The sequence below is a fragment of the Colobus angolensis genome, unplaced genomic scaffold (genome assembly GCF_000951035.1).
Source record: "Colobus angolensis palliatus isolate OR3802 unplaced genomic scaffold, Cang.pa_1.0 Scaffold4, whole genome shotgun sequence".
In the NCBI taxonomy this organism is placed as follows: Eukaryota; Metazoa; Chordata; class Mammalia; order Primates; family Cercopithecidae; genus Colobus; species Colobus angolensis.
Window position 1 is genome coordinate 110431 of NW_012117376.1, and position 16297 is coordinate 126727.

Genomic DNA, 16297 nt, shown 5'->3' on the forward strand with positions numbered 1-16297 from the left:
CTCGGCCTCCCAAAGTGCTGGGATTACAGGCTTGAGCCACCGTGCCCGGCCGATTTTTTTTTTCTTAAACATTACGTGGTTCACTGTAGAAAAACATGTAATGATGGCATACATTTCATCAACAGGACATGTGGTAGTTAACTAACCATTTCTCTTACTGTTGGATTTAGGTTGTTACACCATTTTTTGCTACTATGATCATAGATTCCTAGAAGTGGCTGGACAACTCAGACTTCCACCAGATGTGTTAAGGGTATCTACTTTCTCTATACCAACATTAAGTCACTCTCATGCAAATTTTGCATGTAACCAGTATGCATCTTCTGAGGAAGTTAACTCCTAACACAGTGCCTTCCCAGAGGCCATGTGGTGCCACGGAAAAAGCTCTGGGGAAAACCGCCAGCTCTGTGCCTTAGCACAAGAGGGTACTCTATATATGCTACCTAATATTAAGTCACTTTCCCGTGGGGCAGAGGGCTTCCTCCAACTGTGATCATCATTTTCAATTTCCATTTAAGCCAGCTTTGCTGTCCCTTAAAGGAACAGGACACACCAAATGACTCCCACACAAGTCGGGGTTGTGGTTTACAGACTAGCTGTTGGGTTCTGGTTGGTGGGGTCTGGCCCACACAACTTGTTGTACCGACTGTGTCAAAGTGCTCACTCACCATGTGTGATGCTCTCCCCCTGATTAATCTGCGCAAACAGTGCTGAGCGGGAAGCGGACTCATCTGAGCCTGAACTGGTAGAGACTGGGGGAGGAGGGGGGCCTGGCGGAGGGGGAGGAGGACCTGATCCAGCAGAGGGTCCAGATGGCAGTCCACTCAGTTCTTTTGCCACAGGCCCCTGAAATAGTAAGTGCAGGTAACATCGTCATCCTCTCTCTTCCCCTCTGTACCATTCCCAGTAGCAGCCTACATGTGGCCAGTGCACATGGGGTCCCCGCTACAGCCTTTGAGGCAATGAGTAATGCGTCCTACCCATACCCAACTTGGCTTTATGCCTTCTCACCCTTCCCGAAGATCCAGCTCTCAGTTCTATTTCTTGACCATCACCTTTTGCCTTTGACCTGCCTCACCTGATTCCAGCTTTAAAAACTCTTTCCATAAATCTATTTGACATCTTCCTTAGTGTGTTACCAGTACCTCAGATTCAACAAGTTCAAAGCTGATTTCATCATTTCCTGCCTGCTCCCCTCCCTGTACAATCATCCCTTGTCCCTGTTTCAGTGAAAGATGTTACCATCCAAGGCTGACTAGTCAATCTTCTTGGAGGATTCCAACTTCTTCAACCTTATCAAATCTCTTTCTATTATCTTGGTGCTATCTCCTGCAAATGTTTTTCTACTATCTCCCAAACACCATGACTACTTTCATAATCCGAGCATGAGTCCTTATCCCTAACCTATACACTGAGACTCTTTTAAAGACAAATTGGATCATTATCACTCCCTTGCTCAAATACCTCATCCCAAAGTCTCAGCCTACCTTCCTTTCTAGCCTTTTCTCCTAAAAATCTGACTATTTCCCCTTATTGAAGCCAGAGATGACCAATCTCTACATTTACTCTGCATTTATTTTGTTTAAGCTGTGCCTTTTGTAGTATCCCACTTCTCACTGCCCTATACTTCTTTCAAGTCTCACAGAAGAGTATATACCTTCAAAGCACAATCTCTTCTGGTGAGAAGCACTCTTCTTTTCCTCATACTCTAGAGTCTATATCTTTATTATAGCATTTGGCTTGGTGATTTGTACTGTTGTACTGGGGTTTTGCGTTCCTATTTTTAAGCGCCTTAAAGGCTGGGGTAGTGTAACTCATTTGTGTGTGTCTCCCACTCTAGCACCAATCACTGTCCCTGTCATGTTTATTGAAATTGAATACCACCAAGTATTCCTTCTCCTATGATTCTTGCTCCCTTTACTCTTTTTTTCCCTTTCTTTCTCCCCCTTTTCTTCCTCCCTTCCACTGAAAAAACTAGCATTCCCTCACAGACTTTGGTGGTGCTGAAGTCTAAGAAACCTGTGGACCCCACCCTGGAGAGAGAAAGTGGGAGGGAGGGAGGGAGGGAGGGAGGATTCACTAACCGTTTTGCTCCAGGCCAGTCCGGTGGTATGGAACTCCTTAATGTAAGCCTGCAGCTCTGTCCATATACTTAAATAAGCTTTGACCCAGTCTACATGCTTCTTATCCCTGGGAGGATTAAAGAAGAACTTGTCACAGGTGGTCCGGGTACATAACAATGGTGATTCCAGAACCCTTCTTTCCTATGGGCTCACATTCTCCTACCTGTGGTGTTTCTTAGGCTCTGCTCAATGGCAGCTTTTCTGTCATCACCAAACTTCTATGTATACACAACCTAGTCTATTACCCTAATCAGACCAAACTCCACTAAGACAGAGACTCTGGATTCTATCTGTATCTCTCATAGCAATGTTTCTCAAACTGTTTTAAGTACCAAAACTTTGTTTTCTTTTGACCACTTGCTTATTGAAACTTTTTCCAAAGTAGAACTTAAACACAATCTAATATGTAAAACTGATAAAAGCAGACATTCTGTACATAAAACCATGGTAGAGAGGAGAGCTCTTAAGTATCACTGTGGAACTCTAAGAAACTTAACTGCCTTACGAGACAATGCCTTATGTCAAAATATGCCCACCCCCACCAAAAGCAAACTTAAACTTTCCTTTAGGAAGAAACAATCAGCATTAAATTATAGAAATAGCATTGTACCTATGGTCCAAGTCCCCTCTCTTCTTGTATATTAGCTGGGAAGGTTATATAGCCTGAGACTTAGTTTCCTCAACTGTAAAGTGATGGGATAATGGTGGGATATATCAAAACACTGTCATGCTTAATTCCATGTTGCTAGAAGGATAAAGAAGTGCCTGTTGTTCTGGGACACATTTCACTCACAGGAAGGTATAGTATTACTTAAAAAGAGTAGTTAATAGCTGGGCGCAGTGGCTCAAGCCTGTAATCCCAGCACTTTGGGAGACCGAGACAGGTGGATCACGAGGTCAGGAGATCGAGACCATCCTGGCTAACACGGTGAAACCCCATTTCTACTAAAAAATACAAAAAACTAGCCGGGCGAGGTGGCGGGCGCCTGTAGTCCCAGCTACTTGGGACTCTGAGGCTGAGGCAGGAGAATGGCGTAAACCCGGGAGGTGGAGCTTGCAGTGAGCTGAGATCCGGCCACTGCACTCCAGCCTGGGCGACAGAGCGAGATTCCGTCTCAAAAAAAAAAAAAAAATAGTAGTTAATAAATGTTTGTAGATTGATGAAGGATAGAAGAAAGGAAGGGTTTGCGTAGATATGCAACTTAATAAATTTTGCCTGCAATCATTCCAGTTCAAAACCAGCAATGGAGAAGTCAGAACTGGTAGACGTATGTGGTTAGACATACAAGGACTGCCCTACGTAATACCTGCACTGGCTAGGCAGCCTTACTCTCACTTTAACTGACTGCATGAAGAATTTCTATTAAGTCCTACTGAACCCTTTGCCATTGGGCCAGATAACAAATTCTCAACAAAGGAACAAAATCTTATATAAAGGGCATTAGTCCATGTTACTGTCAGCAAAACTTCCTAAACCCAGAAGGCTAAAAGGGCCTCTATCAACAAAGGAGAGAAAGCAGAAGTGGAAGCAGAAACATTTCCTGTTTGCAAATGCAGCTGTGAGACAATATCTGTAAAGCTCTCCAGAAAGCAGCCCCGAGATAAAACCAGCACAGTGGCTAAAGGCAGCCTTCAGTAACTCCAAAGTGCTACTCCAGCAAGTAACCAAATGGGTTTATCCTTTACCCCTTGAGAAAAGGCTGAACTTGGCTGGGCACAGTGGCTCATATCTGTAACCCCAGCACTTTGGGAGGCCAAGGCAGGAGAATCATTAGAGACCTGCCTGGGAAACAGTGAGATCTCATCTCTATGAAAAAATTAAAAAATTAGCCAGGCATGGTGCAGCATGCCTGAAGTCCCAGCTACTTGAGGGACTGAGGTGGGAGGGCTGTTTGAGCTGGGAAGTTGAAGCTGCAGTGAGCTGTGATTGTGCCACTGTACTTCAGCCTGGGTGACAACACGAGACACTGTCTCAGAAAAGAAAAAAAGAAAGAAAGAAAAGAAAAGGCTGAACTTACACATCTTTGTACTCTTTGAGGACTCGGTTTGTATAAAACATGGCAGCATTATTCATTTCTTTCACATAAGGGCCAGGCTTGGGAGCCTAGAGAGAAATAAGCGGTCAGTGACTTGGACCTCTCCAACTATATTGCCTTCCCTCTTAGAATCTATACCCACACCCCCAGCCCTGGAATCTGCACTGCTCACCATAGCCACCCAGCCCAGGGCCTGGATACTTTCGCTGACAGCTGACAGGTGATTAAACAACTTGCTGCCTCGGTTCTTCTCCCGAAAGGTTATCACTTCTTTGATCTGCTCTGAGATGGGTGCCAACAAATCAGAAAGCTTATTCTAGGAAAAGATACAAGAAAAGATTCAGGTTAACATCTTTCCACAAAGGTGTCTATGCCTTCTGATCCTGAAGGTAAGAATTCTCTATGGGCTCTAGTAAGCACCCAAATAAACTGCATTAGTCCTGTCCTGATTCCTAAGGCTAAAATACTGCTCATCATCTCACTCTCCTCATAGAGTTGCAACTCCTCAGGCTGCACCTGATGGTTCTTCATGATCAGGATCCATACTTCAGCTATACCACAATACCTCCATTTCAGCCACTTGTCTCTTTTTTGTTCCACTTAGAGGACATACACTCAGGACATCATTCCTGTGCCTTACTCATGATGTTCTCTTCTTTTTCCATGAATCCACATTTTCCTCATGCTTCATGAGGGCCCTCCAACCCAGCCACACCAGCCTCCTACAGCATTTGTTGTCAGAATAACCAATTTTGGCATTTTATCACTCACTAATACAAACTATCAATGGACCCATGTGAATATGTTTTACTTTCTCACTAATTCTTCAAAGATGAGCTCTTTTATCATCATTAAAGCCCTCAATGCATTGCTAGTCATGCTAGTAGCTGCTGAGTAAAGAACTGATGAATCAAATGCAATTAGGGGGCTTAGTCTAGGCATGGTGGCTCACGCCTGTAATCCCAGCACTTTGGGAGGCTAAGGCAGGAGAAATGCTTGAGACTAGGAGTTCGAGACCAAACTGGACAACACAGCACAACTTTGTCTCTACAAATAATAAAAAGAATTAGGGCCAGGCATAGTGGCTCACGCCTGTAATCCCAGCACTTTGGGAGGCCAAGGTAGACAGATCGCTTGAGTCCAGGAGTTCAAGATCAGCCTGGGCAACATGGTGAAACCCCATCTCTATAAAAATACAAAAATCAGCTGGGCATGGTGGCGCATGACTGTAGTCTCAGCTATTCAGGAGGCTAAGGTGGGAGAATCATTTCAGCCTGGGAGGTGGAGGTTTCAGTGAGCCAAGATCCTGCCACTGCACTCCAGCCTGGGCAACAGAGTGAGACTCCATCTCAAAAATAAATAAACAGATAAATAAATAAATAAGCAAGCCAGGCGTGGTGGCGCACACTGTAGTCAAGGCTACTCAGGAGGCTGAGGTGGGAGGATCATTTACGCCTGGGAGGTCAAGGCTTCAGTGAGCTGTGATTGCACTATTACACTCCAGTCTGGGTGACAAAACAACACCCTGTCTCAAAAAACAGATTAAAAAATAAATAAATAAATAAAATAAAAAACAATTAGGGGCTTAGCATTCAAGTAGGCACCTTGGCAAAATGGATGAATTTTGTTTGTTTGCACCCTTCCTCCAAAGCTCCATTTCCTGAACATTTCAATTCTCATATCTTAACCATTCAGGACAGATTAAGAATTAGAATCTAATTCTACATATTAGAATTAGATGGTATCTATACACACACACACACACACATTGTTTTTTGAGAGAAGGTCTTGCTGTGTCGCCCAGGCTGGAGTGCAATGGTGTGTTCAGGGCTCACTGCAGCCTCAAACTTTCAGTCCCAAATGTTCCTCCCATTTCAGCCTCTCAAGTAGGTGGGACTATAGGCATGTACCACCCTGCCTGGCTACTTTTTTTTTTTTTAATTTTTAGTAGAGACAAGGTCTTGCTATGTTGCCCAGGCTGGTCTCAAACTCCTGGCCTCAAGTGATCCTCCTGCCTCAGCCTCCCAAAGTGCTGGGATTACAGAAGTAAGCTAGTATGCTTAACCAGAATCTAATATATATGACATTATCTTGCGCTATTTTTATATTATCTAGGCATGCTGAGAGTCAAGGGTTTTAATACAGCATTTAGGACAACTTGCTTTATTATTCCTCTGTGGGAAAGCCAAATGCAAAAGAAGGCAACCTATTTTCTTTGACTCCAAGAGAAATCTAAATTTTCTCTAATTCAGCTTTTCACATCTTGCACCATAAAATTTTGAGGTGGGAGTAAAATTAAAGAGAGATTCTCCCAACCAGTGAAGGATGAAGAGAGAAGCAATACTACAGGAGTTTGAAGATCTCCACAGGAGCACTACTAAAGCCCATCCACAGTGAAGCAAGAGAATCATCTTTAAAGGACTTTGGAGACACTATGATGAATGTGGACTCAGCAAAGAGGGAGGCAAGCAAAGTCCCAGGAATAACCACGGGCCTATGCAAAATGACAGAGAAAAAGTCAGTAGAGACCATTAAGTACTCAATACTACCTTCCCATTAAGGCACTTAAAGTATGGCTCTACCTCTGGGACTTGGTATGAACATATATTATCAAAAGCCTAGTATTTTAAAATGTTACAATAGCTTGTTATATTTAATGTAAATATATATATATTATATATGTTATGTTACAATAACATTTTAAAATAACATTTTAAAATGTTATAATAGCTTGACAGAAATCTCTCAACTTGTCCTGAGCATCAAACCAAAATGAAACCAGCTAGTAGTGAACTTACATCTGCTGGCTGTTGACACTGAGAAGCTGTAACCAACAGAGCTTGCTCCAACTTCAAACCTGTGTGGACCATCTCTGCCTGCCAGAAAGAAGAATCAGCTATTGATGACACATTATAACTGGAGAAGTCTTGATAAGAATAACCTGAAACCTCTACTTCCATGTACTCTGATAGCAACCCAGGCACTTCATGTTATCCTCCTCATGTATTCCGGATTCCAGGGACTGATAGCAGAATTACATATACTACTGTTCCTACTGGAACTCATCAGGGACACATATCCAGAGTTGGAAGTGAAGTTAAATGGATAATCACCTAGCCTTAAATGAAGTCATGTTAGCGCCTTACACATGCATTGTGATACTGTGCACTGAAAAATCCTTCCTATTTCACATCAGCAAAATAAAACAAACAGCAACCAAAAAAACACCTTTCTTTTCTCAAAAATTGGAGACAGGAGTAAAGGCAAAGGCCTAAATTTATGCCGAAAATTCTCAAGGTATTTACTCCTTTAGGTTAAAGCTCTCTCTCAAATGCTAGATACCATGACCCATTAATAAATAATTAAATCAATTTAGTGAGCTTAATACAACAAAAGTATGAGTGCAGCACACCAACTTCAAGTTATTTCCAAATAAAAAGTTAAAAAAAAAGTATAGCAGAAGTAGTATAAATATCATTTTGTGAAACTTTTATCTTAGTTACAAATATGTTCTTTATTTCTAAGGGTCGTTCGTAGTCAAAAGAATTTAAGAAACATGAGACTATAAGCACTATTAAAATACAAAAATTCAAAGAAAGAAATCTATTTTTTTCTGGATGTGCATTTTTAAAACACAAATGATAAATGTTTTAAAGTTTTTTCAAATGTTACAGAACTGTATAAAGTAAAAATGCAAGCCTCCACACCCTTATTAAAGTCCCAGTCCCACTCTCTAGAGCTAAAACTATTGGCAACAGATGGTATTTGAGAGGCTCAAAATAGATTTTCCAAAACCTAAGCAACCAGTCTTGGAGAAAGGTTTAGGTGAAGAAGATCCCGAGCATGGTTACTGTTTATAAAGGATCATTCGGTGAGCTAGCAGGAAGGTTTTTTGGGTCCCAAAAATAGAGGTAGAATGTATATGTGAGTGTGGGGTGGGGGTAGGCAGTGGTGGTGATGACGTAGGAGGCATAAAGGAAGGTGGGAGGAAAGGCACCTGTCACTGCCTACTTCATATTCTTGCTGTGGGTTAAGTGTGAAAATAACCCACATTAGCATAACTAATAACTATCAAGCATAGTTTTATAAATGCTAAGTCATGATAATGACTCCTTTAAATAAGCCACTGTAAGTTTGATTATATAATATGTTGGGATCAAACTAGTGCATGTTCTTCGCTACAGAGATGAACAGAACCATATTTTATGTACCAAGCAAGCTTTCTGTACAAATATGTGATAAAAGCAAGGGGCCTAGAAAAATAGGAGGAATTGTTTCTGTGGCTGGACTGAACTCCTCAGTACAGGTAAAAGAAAAATAACACGTGTAATGCTTCAAACCAAGAGGCACTTCTCAAGGAGCTCTTAAACCAAGGATGAGGACCTTGGCTGACTGAAGAAAGCTGTCAGTCCTTAAAAGAAGGGGAAAAAGGCAAAACATCCTTACATGTTTCTGCACATCTCCCCCAATCTCTTTACTGATCTTCAAGTACTCTGCCACAGGACCAGCAAGCAGTGAGTCAAATGCCTGCACATACGGAGCCGCTCCTGCTAAAGACAAACACACCACGAAGAATCAGCCATGCATCAGAAGGAGGCTTCTTTAAAACGTGCTTCCATATGAAAGTGAGGAGGCAAGGTAATACAGTCAACAGGATACTGGAACAGGAGTAAGGAAACCTGGGTTCTAGGTTCAGTATCACCACTAACTGGTTGTGTGACCTTGACTAAACTCGCTCTGTCGCCCAGGCTGGAGTGCAGTGGCCGGATCTCAGCTCACTGCAAGCTCCGCCTCCTGGGTTAACGCCATTCTCCTGCCTCAGCCTCCGGAGTAGCTGGGACTACAGGCGCCCACCACCTCGCCCGGCTAGGTTTTTGTATTTTTTAGTAGAGACGGGGTTTCACCATGTTAGCCAGGATGGTCTCGATCTCCTGACCTCGTGATCCACCCGTCTCGGCCTCCCAAAGTGCTGGGATTACAGGCTTGAGCCACCGCGCCCGGCCAATTTTCTTTATCTATAAAATGAAAATAAACAAAATGATCCTCCAAGGTTTCTTTCAGTGCTAACATTCTATGTTTCAATTGCTGCATGTGCAAAATGTCCAATTTGCCAACTGTTTGGAGAGAGGAATTTTATTATCACTTGTCATTTGACTTACATTGGAGTCATTCTGCTAAAGAAAGAACAGGAAATATCACACAAGCAGGAAGTTCTTGTGTTAAAATAACTTAACCACAGGCCTCCCTGTACAAGTCATTTCCTTTCCTTTCTTATCTGTTCACAGCAATACAAATTACAAAAGATAAACCATCTAGATTAAGTTTTGGGAAGTTAGCTCCAAAGGAGAGAATAATAGAAAATTTTCAGGCCAAGACACTCAAAGAAAGCATTCTGCTGGGCTGTGGACTGCTTACCTTTTGAAGGACTGTCTCCATACCCACGGTGCATGTCAGAGGTATGGGATACTGCCTCCAGGCGGCCCACTGCCCTCTCCAGTCTTTCTACCAGATTTTGCATGTCAGCCATAATGGACCACCTGCTGAAACAGATCAAATGTCATTTGTTATTTAAATATTAAATAGCACCTACAGAAAGAAAAACAGAAAATTCCTGGTCACCCCCAGGTGGATGAAGAAGATGCCAATTCTCAGGAACAGAATAGTTTAATAAAATTAAGATGTCATCTGCAAAATGGAACAATACAAAAAATCAGATAAAAAAGTAGTCTAGTATATTTACAAAATCAAAAGACCTCAGTAAGCAAGAGAACTGCTCAGGAAAAGGTGTTCACTAAAGTAAATGCTTACTCATTCAAATACTTACTCAATATTTACTATGATACTGTGTGTGGAAAGTTAGAATTTGCAAAGGATAGTCACATATATTATCTCAGTTTGAGCCTCCCGACAACTATTCAGTAACAGAAGGATGATTACTACATGCTTAGTGATAGAAAACTTAGTTTCAGTGAAGTTAAATGACTTGCCTAGTCACACAGCCACTGAATAGAGAAGCCAGTACTCAATTCATCTTCTGGCTCTAAGTTCAGTGTGTTTTTTCCCACAACATCCTCTGCCTGAATGTGAAATATCCCAAACCAAGATGAACAGGATATTTACTCTTCCCTCAATAAATTTTTTTTTTTCAGACAAAGTCTCGTTCCGTCACCCAGGCTGGAGTGCAGTGGCAGGATCTCAGCTCACTGCAAGCTCCGCCCCCCCGGGTTCAAGGGATTCTCCTGCCTCAGTCTCCCAAGTAGCTGGGGTTATAGGTGCGCACCACCATGCCCGGCTAATTTTTTGTAGTTTTAGTAGCGACAGGGTTTCACTATGTTGGCTAGGCTGGTCTCGAACTCTTGACCTCAAGTAATCCACCCGCCCTGGCCTCCAAAAGTGCTCGAATTGCAGGTGTGAGCCACTGTGCCCAGTATGCCCTCAATAATTTATAGTCTAATGGGGAGACTTAACATATGCACTAACAACTATGAAACAAATAGAAAAAAAATATTAAGGTGACATAAGAAAGTTGCTGATAGAGAGGCATGAGATTTCAAAGAGGGGAGGAATATATCAGCTGGAAGGATCAGATAAGGATATGATGGAGAAGCTGCCATTTGAGCCAGCGTCAAATGACGATGAGAAAGATCTGGACATGCAGTAGGGAAGGACACGAGACACATCCAAAAGAATTGTTACAGATCTTTCACAAGCACTATCTTATCTCAACTAGCCTAATTCAATGTCTAATATCCCAAAGAAAGGAAGCTCCAAGAGAGAAAGGACCTTATATAGCTTATTCCTTATTGTATACTCTACCATCTGGACTACTACCTGGCAGGTAGTAGATGGTCAATAAATATTTATGAAGTTATGAACCTCACAAATAGCATTCCAAAACTCCAGAGGGACAAGGGTGCTAAAAGCTGCCCATAAGTCACACATAAGAGTAAAATATGATCAATGCACTGCTACATAAAGTATTTGAGACCCTAAGTGATCTCATAAAAACCAGTCAGTGAAATTTCAATCCAAGCTTTGACTTGGAAAATATTCCATTTCATGAAAGCATCGATTCAGGTAAATGAATTCAGTTCAGGTAACTGAAGCTGAATGAACTCAACTCCCTTGAAGCTGCCTAAAATGACCACAGCAATTATGATTCCCCCAAAGATGACAGCATGCCAGAATTATCTCAGTTTAACACACTGTCCTCCCTGTGGAAGAGATAAGCAGCTCGCAAGATAAAGTAAGGAAAACAATATAATCTCTGTCCATTCTTCTCTGTGTACAAGCTCTGGTCTCTGTGGACCCAATCACTTGTCAGAGAGTGTTGTTTAAAAGAGAAGCAAAGAAAAAAATGAGAATGAGAACCAAACAAACCTTTCCATTCCCTGGCCTGCAGCAGCAGCAGAAGCTTCCAGGTCTATGTCCTACTCTCAAATAGAGAAGACCATAAGCAGTCAACACACTTTCCCTGATGTTATGACACTATCAACTGATATCTGAATTCTTACCCTGTTCCATTATGCATACTGATCAAGGCACAGACTCACATATATATACAATCCACCACGCTATAAATCCAGGGGAAAAGGCAAGGAATGCAATAAACTCCTATGCTACCTTCCATGAACAGATACCACTCGGTTCTGTTATAAAACAGGTTCCTTCATACATGGATGTTTCAGGTTGAGACCACTGTTAACATGAAGACACAGTACATGTGTTGCTAGAGGCTGCCAGAGTTTGTGAACATTTACCAATCTTAAATGCTGAATAATAGAGCTTCATGGGACTTTGGCTCCCTTTTTCCATATTTCACTTGTATTTGTAGGCTTTCGCTGCTAAACAATCTATAGTCTGCTGTCTGACTTAAGCAGAATGAAAAAGGACAATACAGCTACCATTTATAGCTAATCTCATTCTACCACTAACCAAATACAAAAGAACAGAAACTGTTTTTTTGTTCTTGGTGGGAGTAAGATGAGATTTGAGATGTTATGGAAAACAATGTCCAGAATTGAAGTGTGACATTGTAATGTGAAAGATACACCTTTTCTCATTCCCTATACACATGTACATTCTTCAGGTGGTCATGTACACTCCTAAGCCTACATTACTACCCTCATTGTAGTAATGCCAGCCTATTTGCCAGGTGGTACCACCATAACCCCCTATAGACTAAAGACTACCACAGCAGCATATCCATCTAGCTCAGGCCATTCATCTGGATTAAATTTTAGATTCAGGTCAAGTACTGTGGCTCACAACTATAATCCCAGCACTCTGGAATACCAAGGTGGGAGGAAGTGTTTAAGCCCAGGAGTTCAAGACCAGCCTGGACAACATGGCAAAATTCCATCTCTACAAAAAATAAAAAAATTAGTCAGGCATGATGGTACCTACACACCTGTAGTCCCAGCTACCCAGGAGGCTGAGGTGGGAGAATTACCTGAGCCCAGGAGGTCGAGGATGCAATGAGTAGTGATTGTACCACTGCATTCCACTGCACTCCAGCCTGGGTGACAGAGTGAGACCCTGTCTCCAAAAAAAAAAAAAAAAAAAAATCCAGCTTTCACCTAGACATCTCTATCTGGATGTTCCAAAGGCAACCTGAAATGTTCAAAAACAGAAATCATCTTCCCTAACATTGCTCTAGCACTGCCATCAATCACCTGATTGATCAGGTCAGTAACTGGAAACTGTTAGGCAGTATTATATAGTGGGTAAGAGTGTTCTTTAGGCCGGGCGCGGTGGCTCACACCTGCAATCCCAGCACTTTGGGAGGCCGAGGTGGGCGGATCACCAGGTCAGGAGATCGAGACCATCCTGGCTAACATGGTGAAACCCCGTCTCTACTAAAAATACAAAAAATTGGCCGGGCGTGTGTGGTGGTGGGTGCCTGTAGTCCCAACTACTTGGGAGGCTGAGGCAGGAGAATGGCATGAATCTGGGAGGCAGAGCTTGCAGTAAGCCAAGATCGCGCCACTGCACTCCAGCCTGGGTGACGGAGCGAGACTCCATCTCAAAAAAAAAAGAGTGTTCTTCAGAGGAAATCAGAGAGATTGGATGTTTGAATAACAATATGCACTGGCTTTGTGACTATAAGGAGTTATCAAACTTTCTGAGACTCAATTTCCTTATCTTTATAATGAAGACAATAATAGTACAAAAATCCAAAGGGCTTCAGTGAGAATAAATGAAGGAATCCATGCAGAAGTGCTTGGCACAGTCCTGGAAAATAGTAAGGATTCCACAAACTCCCCCACAACATCTTATCAGTCATCAAAATCCATAGGCTTATGAATAGATGCCCCTTGCCTCCATCCTGACTGATAAGAGTTAGGATAGTGGCTGGGCACAGTGGCTCACTCCTCTAATCCCAGCACTTTGGGAGGCCAAAGCAGGAGGGTTGCTTGAGGTCAGGAGTTCAAGACTAGCCTGGGCAACATAGGGAGACCTCGTCGCTACAAAAATAATTTAAAATTTTTCCAAGCATGGTGGCGTACAACTGTGGTCCCAGCTACCTCGGAGGCTGAGGTGGGAGGATGGCTTAAGCCCAGAAGGTATGGGCTTCAGTAAGCCATGATTGTACCACTGCACTCCAGTCTGGGCAAAAAAGCAAGATCTTGTCTCAAAAAAAAAAGGATATCAAGACTTCACCAAGATTACTGCAATGACTTCTTGGCTAGTCTCCCCTAGTTACAGTAATAAACTTTCTTCATCCATTCTCCATATTATAGTCAGAGTGATATATCTCAATATTTCCCAGAGTACTGAATGGCATTAAAGAAATATTTATATTTGCATTTGAGATATAGTATTACAGCTGCATTTGATACACACCCCAGAGCGTTCAGGGTAAAGTCCAAACAAGAATTCCTCTAATCTGGTCCTGCTTAATCTTCTACCACTCCTCAGTTTTATCTCTTGCTGTACCTTTCCTTAGCACACTACAGTAACCCAGGACTACTTGCGTTTTCCAGGAGTCATGCTTTCTCTCACTTCTGAGCCTTTATAATGCTATCCACTCTGCTTAGATGTTTTCCCTTTCCCATCTGCCCCTCTAGAACTCCTATTGTCCTTTAAGTCTCAGCTAAGGTATCACCTCCTGGGGAAGTATTTCTAGTATGTGCTACCTCAACACTATGCACTTATCTCTGTCACAACACTGCCCACACTGGTTTAAAATCATTTATTTGGCTAGGCGTGGTGGCTCATGCCTGTAATCCCAGTACTTTGGGAGGGCAATGCAGGCAATCACTTGAAGCTAGGAGTTTGAGATCAGCCTGGCCAACACAGCAAAACCCTGTCTCTACTAAATCCCGTCTCTACTAAACATACAAAAATTACCTGGGCATGGTGGCACGTGCTATAATCTCAGCTACTACAGAGGGTGAAGCACAAGAATGGCTTGAACCTGGGAAGGGGAGGTTGCAATGAGCCAAGATTGTACCACTGCACTCCAGCCTGGGTGACAGAGCAAGATTCTGTCTCAAAACATTAGTAATAATAAAATAAAATAAAATAATTTATTTAATAGTCTTCAGAGTCTAAGAGTTTATGGCCATACTCCCCTGAATGCATCTGATCTCCTCTAGTCAACAGGCAACTAGCCACCCTAAGGCAAGGACCATATCTTGCCGCTGTAATTCCAGTACTATAAACATACGAGGCATTAAAAACACTGTATGTGGCCCGGCGCGGTGGCTCAAGCCTGTAATCCCAGCACTTTGGGAGGCCGAGGCGGGCGGATCACGAGGTCAGGAGATCGAGACCATCCTGGCTGACCCGGTGAAACCCCGTCTCTACTAAAAAAAAAAAAAAACTAGCCGGGCGAGGTGGCGGGCGCCTGTAGTCCCAGCTACTCCGGAGGCTGAGGCAGGAGAATGGCATAAACCCAGGAGGCGGAGCTTGCAGTGAGCTGAGATCTGGCCACTGTACTCCAGCCTGGGCAACAGAGCGAGACTCCGTCTCAAAAAATAAATAAATAAATAAATAAAAATAAAAACAAAAACACTGTGTGTTTGGCTCACGCCTGTAATCCTAGCACTTTGGGAGGCCAAGATGGGTGGATTACATGAGCTCAGGAGTTCGAGACCAGCTGGGCAGCGTGGTGAAACCTCGTCTCTACTAAAATATACAAAATTAGCCAGGCGTAGTGGTGTGTGCCTGTAGTCCCAGCTACTCAAGAGACTAAGACACAAGAATTAGTTGAACCTGAGAGGCGGAGGTTGCAGTAAGCTGAGATTGCGCCACTGCACTCCAGCCTGGGCAACAGAGTAAGATTATGTTTCAAAAAAAGAAAAAAAAAAAGAACAGTAGGCTAATAAGGGTGTTTAAGTAAGAAAATACATAAATAAAGGCTCTTACTCACTCTCCCCTCAACACAGCATGGCTATCTTCCTTATCGAATCCATGGAGAAGTGTTTTTTTTTTTCCTTTTTTTTGTTTAATTTTTTACTTATCTGCTTTTGCAAGACCTTACAAACTCTCCTGCCTTTCAAATAAATATTGCCTTCTCAGGCACAAATCACACTGATATAGAGATCTTCAAACTAAGTACCATAAGGAAAGTACTCTTCTTAGAATATATAATATTAATTAAATATAATAATTATAGTTGTAAATGCTTAACATTATTAATCTATTGATTCTTTTGAGACTTAAAATAATCCTGCACGGTATGTTATGCAGACATTGATCCCTGTTTTTAGAATGAAGAAACTGAACTGACATTCACAGCAGTTAAAAGCTTGCCAGAGATCAAACAACTAGTGAGTAAAGAACCCAGGCCTAGAGCACAAATATTCTGAATCCTACTCTGCAGCTCTTCTCGCTACTCCACAATGGCTTTTAAGAAATTAAGTGACTACATGGTTTATCATAGTATCCAGTCCTGACTTGTTTGCTAAGCACAGCACTATGGGCTCAAGGCCTCTTTATGGTGTCTTTAGTTACATTATTGGCATCTTCCATTTTTCTTTCTTTGAGATGGAGTCTCTCTCTGTTGCCCAGGCTGGAGTGCAGTGGTACGATCTCAGATCACTGCAACCTCCACCTCCTGGGTTCAAGCAATTCTCCTGCCTCAGCCTCCCGAGTAGCTGGGACTACAGGCACGTGCCACCACACCAGGCT

General features: G+C 42.5%; 1 protein-coding gene across 6 annotated transcripts in view; it reads right to left on the reverse strand.

The window, feature by feature from the left end:
• CAP1 (CAP, adenylate cyclase-associated protein 1 (yeast)) overlaps positions 1–16297 on the reverse strand; it is a 34342-nt gene that overhangs the window by 4877 nt on the left and 13168 nt on the right. For 2 of the 6 annotated variants that reach the window (XM_011955226.1, XM_011955225.1), the window contains exons 2-8: positions 9575–9696; positions 8606–8709; positions 6958–7035; positions 4332–4475; positions 4142–4227; positions 2085–2190; positions 669–846 (exon numbers count right to left, since the gene is read on the reverse strand). In XM_011955226.1, coding sequence (XP_011810616.1) covers positions 669–846; positions 2085–2190; positions 4142–4227; positions 4332–4475; positions 6958–7035; positions 8606–8709; positions 9575–9686 — 808 coding nt within the window. In that variant the 5' untranslated portion in view covers positions 9687–9696. Of the gene's footprint in view, positions 1–668; positions 847–2084; positions 2191–4141; positions 4228–4331; positions 4476–6957; positions 7036–8605; positions 8710–9574; positions 9700–11539; positions 11590–16297 lie in introns of all 6 variants that reach the window. The other 4 variants (XM_011955228.1, XM_011955227.1, XM_011955229.1 and 1 more) reach the window with 3 other exon arrangements.